Raw genomic sequence first — 8307 nt, forward strand, 5'->3', positions numbered from 1 at the left:
TTGCTGTAAATAAGTATGTAATGTTAAATTAAAACAGGAACTCCTAAGTTGCTCTTTCTTTGATATATTTTGCTTATTTTGCTGTAGTTTTAACTCAAGTTTACCTTAATTACAGTGTATAAAGTAGGCCATAGTCCTCATTAACTCAGTTGATAAAAAAACAGTGTGAGGAGTGTCTTTAATTGGTCTTGGAATGTTAAAAAGGTTGTTTTTGTTGTAATAGTATAAAATAAATTTTGGAGAATTAAGACACTTCTGTCTTTGTATGATGTGAAAGTAAGTGGGAGCACCGGAATTGCTTTGTTTGTATTCCAGCTCCCTGTATTGAGGAAGCACTGCTGCTGCAAGGCTAGGCTGTTCCTGTTCTGCATCACCTCTTCCTTAAATGGGGCTCTATAAAGGAATAAGTATGTGGGTTGGTAATTAGATCAGGATATATACTTAAAAGTGGACATGATCTGCTTTCCTTCTTGGAAACCAGTGATCCAGCTGGATTGGATTCAGTAATGCTTTGCAGAAGAGGGACTCTGGATTCCCAAGAGTACTTTTCAGTCTTGTTTAGTGAGTTTACTCAGCCTAGAAACAATGCTTGGATGTGACCTCCTTCTGAGAACCTTCTTGACTTTCTGATTTCAAGTAAAAAGTTTTTAAAGGATATTTGAACAAGCTGTGGTGAAAGATGGTTATTTCAAAGAATATCTAAAACTGACTTTTCAAAACAGGTGCCTTGTCCACATTCTGCGAGAGACTATGGTGAAGTATTCCAAAATCCGCCCTTTCCAAGTTCGGTGTCAGCTTGACCTGTGCAGACATGAGGTGCATTATGGCTGCTTAAGAGAGGATAAATGCTTTTATGCTCACAGTCTGGTAGAGCTTAAAGTCTGGATTATGCAAAAAGAATCAGGTATGTTTAGTAAAATACTCACTTTGCTCTTCATTGTATTGCTGCTACTTCTTTTCTTGACTCCCTCTGAAATTAGCAGCTTGGGATCAGTGTGGGAAGCAAGCAGGAGCAGCCTGGTGCCTCTCAGCTTGCATTTTGGAGAGGTTTTCCATGGTACATGTGGTGTAGATTTTATAATTACATTGGGTTAAGAGCTCTAGTACATTATGTTCAAATACTGAAAGATGCACCTTAACTTATGTGAGCAATCTGTAATTTAAAAACCTTGTATGCTTTCCATTGGGATGACACAGACAATATTTCTGTTTTGGATGCCCTCATGATGTTCTTAAGTGTGTGTGCATGTATTTGTGTGTGTGTGTATGGACATAACATCATACCCATGATATATCACACATATGTGAATACTTACACAATATAGAGAAAGAAGAACGGATAAAAGCTGTGGGGAATCAGCAGTATTCCAGTTTGAGCATGTCTGTAAGGCTGCAACAGTCAAAGTACTCATTCCTTTACAGGTATTTCACATGATACTATAGTTCAAGAATCAAAGAAGTACTGGCAGAACATGGAATCTAGTGCACATGGATCACAGGTATTTTCATTTTTCCATTCAACTAATTCTGAAGTGACTGTGGTGATAATACTTTTTTTAATGTGTGTATATAATGTAGCTTATTTTAGAAATTGATTCTTTAATGATCTCCAAATAATCTCTTTCAGTGTAGGCTTTCTGCAGCTTGCTCACTTAGACTAAAATGCTGCTCAGCTGCTGTGCAACTCCTTTTTTGCTTTGCTTGTTCTGTCCCAGGTGGAATATAAAATGTAAACATAAGTTCAAAGTCAGCTGGTCTAGGGCAATTAATTATCTTTTCAATATGTAGTGCTTTTATGTGTTTAGTTTGTACATATTATCACAACTTCAGGGTATGTATACCTACATCAGAGGTAAGTTCAATAAAGAAAATTGAAAATTAATTTTTTAAGAAATGTCTAGTTTGAAATGGCAAGCTGACTGTTACAAGGCATGCAGTGTAACATCTGTTTCCTTATGTGTATTGAAATCTCTGCCATAGGGAATAATTAATAATTATGTATGGATTTCTTTACAGATAAAAAAATACCTTTTATTGTTGTTGTTTGTTTTATTTTTTTCCTAAGATTCTTGGGAACCAAATGAAATATGGATCACTTAATTTGAAGATGAAGTTTGTTTGTGGACAGTGCTGGAGAAATGGTCAAGTTAGTGAGCCAGACAGAAACAAAAAATATTGTAGTGCAAAGGCAAGACACCCGTAAGTAAGATCAAACAGTGAAAATTCTATTGTTTTGTCAGCCATTTAAAACCTCTTTTGGGAAACTGTTGCTTCTTAGTAAAAAGAGTCATACAAGGAATTAAAAAAAAAAGCAAACATACTGAAGTAGTACAAAGTTACCTCTTTGTAGTATGCTAATAATTGGTTCTGAGAAACACTTTGATGGCTACCAAAGTTTTTGTGTTTTGGTTTTGATGTTTTTTTTTAATATTAAGAGTTTTGGTCAAGTTTCAGTAGAACTTCATTAAATCTTAAATATATAGTGAAAACTTTAAAAATAAACTCTGAGCTTTCCTGGTTCTGCTTCTGTGCAGAAATTGTGATTTTTAATTTTTTTTTTTTTTTAAATAGTATTTTCTTTCATTGAATGCTTGTGGTTTCCAGATGGAGCAAAGATCGCCGTGTGGTGCTGGTAATGTCTAATGAACGTAAGAAGTGGATGACCATTCGTCCTCTTCCTGCAAAGAAACAAGTGCCTCTGCAGTTTGATGTATGTTAACATAAAGCTAACCTTTTGGTTAAGAAAAATAGATAATAGTCACTGGAAAATACTAATAATTGGGCTAGTTTCTGTTAGTTCTGCAGAAATTCCTGTGGGAGTTAGTAGGAAAATATTTATATTGTTTCTACAACGTTTAGCCTTAGAAAAGCACTGGTCTCATGTTACTACTGAAGTCCTTACTTGTCAGTGGAATTAAGTATTTCTGAAATAATTCATATATATCTGGGGTCTGGTAGTGTGGTAGGAGGCAAAAAGCACTCATAGTACTGGCTTCCAGCAGTTCTCTTTTTCTAAGTATAATAAATGATAAATAAATGCTTGACTGGGAGGGGAAACACTATCCAGGACTCAAAAAAAAAAAACTTAAAAATTGTTCTAGGATCCATTCTGCTTTATATTCTTAAGGTTTTTTTTTTTTAAATTCATGTTCCAGTTGTGCAATCATATTGCTTCAGGCAAGAAATGTCAGTATGATGGAAACTGCTCATTTGCTCACAGTCCTGAGGAGAGAGAGATGTGGACCTATATGAAGGAGAACAGCAGTAAGTAGAAGAGGAAATCTAACATGTTGTAAATCTTACTGTTCTGCTTTTCATTCTTGTACTTCAATTACTTTTTAATCTAATTTCTTTCATTATCTTTTGTAGTAAACCTTGCAGGTGCCCTTGTCTTTGAATTTAAATACACCCAGACCAGGCATTCAAAAATAGTATTAAATAGAAATAAATGTATTACGTATTCATTTCTTGATGGGTTTTCTAACAATAAAATAGTTTGTATTTTTTAGGTGTCTTAGAAATATTGATCCTTGCAGGAGCATTAGTTGGTGTTTGTATTGCCATGTGCACACACTGGATTCATGGAATTGTATATGAGGGAAACTATTTGTAGAACAATCCCCCCCAGTTTATTTACTGGGAATCACCATTCACTTTCTGTTGCTGACTTTACTGTCCCATCAGAGTTACTGGGGAGAAAGCATCAAAAATCAGAAGTAATAACTGACATAAATGATCAGATCATGGTCTGCAAGAAAGCAAACTAAATTTACCAAAAGCTGTAGCACACATGAGATTAGTCCTTTGAAATTCAGGTATTGATATGCAGCAGCACAGTTGCTGTCTGTACTTTGGGTGCCCCTTCAGAAACCTGTAACCTCTGGCTGTCCCCTCAAGAGGCACAGAGGGCTCTTGGTAAGTAGCCAAAGGTCCCCTTGGCTCTTCATCTCTGAACTGTGTAACTGTCTACATTTGTTTCCTTCCCTTTTTCTTCTTACAATAGGTGAGGACTGAATTATGCTCACAAACTCAGTCATTTATCTAGTGTTCTCAAACTCTTGCCTTAATTGCTAATTACTTATTTTAGCTTCTGCTCTCATTAGTTCAAGACTTGGAGCAGTTGTATGACATATGGCTAAAATCTCAGAAACCAGAAAAAGGAGATGATACAGCTGCTCAGGCAAACAAAGAAAATGGGAAGCAAATTCACATGCCAACTGACTATGCTGAAGTTACAGTAAGTACTTGTAGGTGTAATCCTAAATCCAAGCATCTGGGGGTTTGTTGGGCTTTTTTTTTTTCCCCAGTCAGTAACTTAGGTTGTTTTCCTTATTTTCTTGGTGCTTCCTTAGGCCATAGATAGCTACAGTAAATGTAACTGACACTGTACATCAGTTCTTGTAAAGCTAGTGGAGATCATAAACTTTAGGTGATTGTTTAAATAATTGTATCTGTTTAGGTAAACAATATCCTGCAAGCCAACATAAAGAAAAAACATTCAAAATGTATTAGAAGTTCTGTCCTTTACAGCATTGAATTTGCATTGTTATGTTTTCAAATTCCTTGTAAAACAGGTGGATTTTCATTGTTGGATGTGTGGGAAGAACTGTAATAGTGAGAAGCAATGGCAGGGTCACATTTCTTCTGAAAAGCATAAGGAGAAGGTTTTCCACACTGAGGATGATCAGAACTGCTGGCAGTATCGCTTTCCAACCGGATATTTTAGCATTTGTGATAGGTATGTCTTTTGTAAGATGGCAAAAATGCTGAAAAATGACAGTTCGTAATTTAAATAGTTAAAGCAGTTACTAGCTCTGACAAAGTTTCTAGTATTTCTTGATTTGCATATGTCTTTCAACCAGAAATTAAGTAATTAACAGTATTTCTACATGTTATAACTCAGGGAGTGACAAGGTACCTAATTTTGGAACCAAATTAACTGCATGTGTGATGTTAATGAATAGTAGCAATTTCATTGCAGCTGTGTGAAGTGAATATTGTTGGTATTATTACAAGTTTACTTAGGCATCTGTGTATTAATTAGAGCCCAAGAACAGTACCTAGCTGGACAGTGATACTGGAGCTTTAAGGCAAGTAGAAATGTTGTTGTCATCAACCCAAATTCGTTAAAATTGAGTATTTGTTACCAGAAATTATTTATGAACATGTGGAAGAGCACTTCTAAGATCTGTTGGTTTTCCCTAGCACTGGTTGTATGTTTTGCTGCTCCCTTTAATTCTTAAGTGCAGCCTATTTTACTTAACATCATTAGATTTTTAATTTTTTTTTGGTAAATGTGTTGAAAATTCCTTCCACTGTTGGAATCTTTTTGGAAGGCTAAAAGCTTTAGAATCGAGCATTCTGGAGCTTAAGGTTCAGTTTGCCTGGTGCAGATGCCTTTGTTACTCTGTTTTCAGTTGAAGATTTTGAGTGTCTTGGAAATCTTGAGAAACTGCATAGCAGATAAAGCAAGTTAGTTTTCATTTGCAATCTTTGCATGGAAACGTACATGTCCCTTTACTAAATTTTTAAGTAGCATTCTAAATGTATTTGTTTTGAACATAGCAGACCTTGGAAATGCAGCATAAAGTGAATATAAACTGGCATGTTAAGGTGTTCTCAGTATTCTACCTCAGATTTAGTGAACAAGTAATTAGTTAGATTTTTTTAAGCAATGGTTGTTCCTTAGCTTAGTGAGTTAAACGATAAGGTATTCATTAACATGATGAACTTGATGGTTTCAAGCATTAAGTGTCTAAGTAGGAACATGAAGAATAGAAAGAAAAGAGCCATCATTTATCCCCTGTAAATATTTGACAGCTGGGAAGGAAAAATACAACCAAATGCTAAACAGAGTTAGTGTCATTAACTTTAAAAAATATATACTCTTTCAATTTTTTTTGTCCTTACTAAGTAGTGTATTTGAAAAACATGACCTGAAGAAAATACAAACACAGTAATGATTATGGTAATTCTGTGAAAACACTGTTCAAAATCTGTCTTAACAGATATATGGCTGGTACTTGCACTGAAGGAAACAACTGTAAATTTGCCCATGGAAATGCTGAACTCCGTGAGTGGGAAGAACGAAGACAAGTTTTAAGAATGAAACTCAGCAAAGCAAGAAAAGACCACTTGATTGCTCCCAGTGATAATGACTTTGGAAAATATAGTTTTTTGTTTAAAGATTTAAACTAATACTGAGATGACACATACATATTATCAGCTGGAAGCATAAACCAGAAAATTTGACAATAATCAAAAGCATGTGACAGAAAAGCTGCAGGTTTTCTGCTTTTATTGGCATACATTGTTCCTCCTGAACAGCAAAGTATGGTAGATTTAGGGGGATTGAGCAGACCTGTCTATGCTCTCATGAAACAGAGTGGTGATTAAAAAAATCTGAAGTATTATGTGCTTACTCACCTCCTGTTGGACAGAAAGTTAGGAAATAGAAGGGGGGAAGAATGGTTATAATATCTAGGAAGCCCCCTAGTCTCACACCTTCAGTTGAAAAACTTTAAGGTATCAAGGTATTGCAAAAGAGAGTGTTAGTGGCTAAGAAAATGATGGATGAAAATTGTTCAGATCTTTTAATGGAGAGGATTTGTTTAAAACAAAGTTTGCTACTTATCTATATGTAGGTTGCTAAAAAGGATTTTCTTATTAAAGATTTTAAATAAAATAACCATTTAACTGCAATATAAGTTGAATGGGTATTTTTTCTCTATTTGTATGTTTCAATATAATTTACTGAAAAAGGATCTTGGGAGGAAAAAAGTATTAATTTTTTGAAAATGAAGTAGTTAAAATTCTGTTTCTTGGTCTTTGCTGTTTAAATAATGATTTTGAAAGATTACACTTGTATGTCAGTATTGTGTATTATTGTATGGACTAATGTTGCCTGTAATAAAGAGAACTTTACACGAAGCTGTTTTCTGCATGTAGCCTCTCAGGACTGAGATTTTGTAAAAACAATGATTTGCCAGTTAGCAAAAGCTTGAGTACCTGTAGCTAAACGTTTACTGAGTTGGTATTTGTGTCGCTAGTGGCTCGTTTGCAGTTTTCTGTATTGTCATTAGCTCATGGCTTCACTGAAGTAACAGAAAGGGTCAGTAAGTTGTGATATAGACAAGCAGTTTGGAGCTGTGTGGTGCTGGGACACGTTTTCAGCCTTGGACATGGACATGAACCACTGCCTCAGCTGCACGGTTGATGGTGCTTCCATTGCCTTTCCTGCAGAGCAACAGCAAATGGAAAACAATTTGCGGGCTGAGGTGGCTCCTGACTGCTGAGCCTTTGGGCTTTCCAGTCACTGGAGCTTCTCTTGTGTCTCGGCTTCTCTGCAGATCCTTCTTTCTGCTTGCTTATTTCCTTCTTTTATTTCCAACTAAGTTTCTTTCAGCCATTCATGCAAAATAACTAAAACTAGGTTTCTTCTTCCCTCCCTCCTCTTCTCCTCTGCCCCCCGCCCCCCGTACTTTTCTTTGTTCCTGGCTGACCTTACATAATTAGAAGAGCTTTAATAATGACCTCAGTAGTTCGAATGTAGTAATTTGGCATACATTGTGTATGTAAAAAGTGTTGAACCAAAGTTCAGTTATACCCATAGATGACATGGATGCTGTGTCCCTTTCACTTCACAAAAGCACAACAAATTTGAAACCAACACCTTATGTGTGCTTCAGCCATAGCTTGGGGCTCTTGCGAAGTGACTGCTCCTCCCAGGCTGGGCTGCAGTACACTGGAGTACGAAACTAGCTTGGTGCTTGAAATGCCACCTGCTGCAGTGCTGAATTTTTACATTGTTTGTAATAAAGTGAGCGTGAGACAGAGTACTATGGACACTGTTATTTGTGTAACAAAACCTGATTGTATCGTGTGCCTTTCTGAATTGTTTTCTCAATTTTATGCTTTCACTGTTTAATGTAAGTGCTCTGTAAACCATTGGAAGTAATTCTAGACAAAACATGACATCCTTGTTCTGTAAGGCCGGTGTGAAATCTTTCCTGGCTGCGGGGTGGGGCTGTTGGGGAGTAGGTGCCGGGGGGGCTCGGGGATTATTCACCCGCTGATCCCGGCCACGAGACTGCTAACGGTGCCGATGCCGAGCGGAGGAGGCGAGCACAGCAATCGCCGTCCCGTTTCCCAGGTCCCGAATACAGGAGGCGAGCACCGCACTGCCGCTCCCGCCGTGCCCGGTGCCGCGGGCAGGCCGTGGAGCTCCGGCCCGGCTGTGCGCCTGCTCGGGCGGGCGGACGTGGCGGCGGCGGGTTGGCGGGCGGAGCGGCCGCCCCGCCCGGCCCG

At 37.4% G+C, this 8307-nt stretch overlaps 1 protein-coding gene across 4 annotated transcripts in view; it reads left to right on the forward strand.

Annotated features, from left to right (window-relative positions):
* Positions 1 to 7990, forward strand: part of ZC3H7A (zinc finger CCCH-type containing 7A) — a 28326-nt gene extending 20336 nt beyond the window's left edge. For 3 of the 4 annotated variants that reach the window (XM_088174443.1, XM_088174442.1, XM_014894891.2), the window contains 8 exons: positions 723 to 904; positions 1423 to 1499; positions 2066 to 2199; positions 2605 to 2710; positions 3156 to 3264; positions 4104 to 4237; positions 4575 to 4738; positions 6009 to 7990. In XM_088174443.1, coding sequence (XP_088030569.1) covers positions 723 to 904; positions 1423 to 1499; positions 2066 to 2199; positions 2605 to 2710; positions 3156 to 3264; positions 4104 to 4237; positions 4575 to 4738; positions 6009 to 6198 — 1096 coding nt within the window. In that variant the 3' untranslated portion in view covers positions 6199 to 7990. Of the gene's footprint in view, positions 1 to 722; positions 905 to 1422; positions 1500 to 2065; positions 2200 to 2604; positions 2711 to 3155; positions 3265 to 4087; positions 4238 to 4574; positions 4739 to 6008 lie in introns of all 4 variants that reach the window. The other variant, XR_015807242.1, reaches the window with a different exon arrangement.
* The last annotated feature ends 317 nt before the right edge of the window (positions 7991 to 8307 follow it).

Source organism: Sturnus vulgaris, chromosome 16, assembly GCF_052056855.1.
Source record: "Sturnus vulgaris isolate bStuVul1 chromosome 16, bStuVul1.hap1, whole genome shotgun sequence".
In the NCBI taxonomy this organism is placed as follows: domain Eukaryota; kingdom Metazoa; phylum Chordata; class Aves; order Passeriformes; family Sturnidae; genus Sturnus; species Sturnus vulgaris.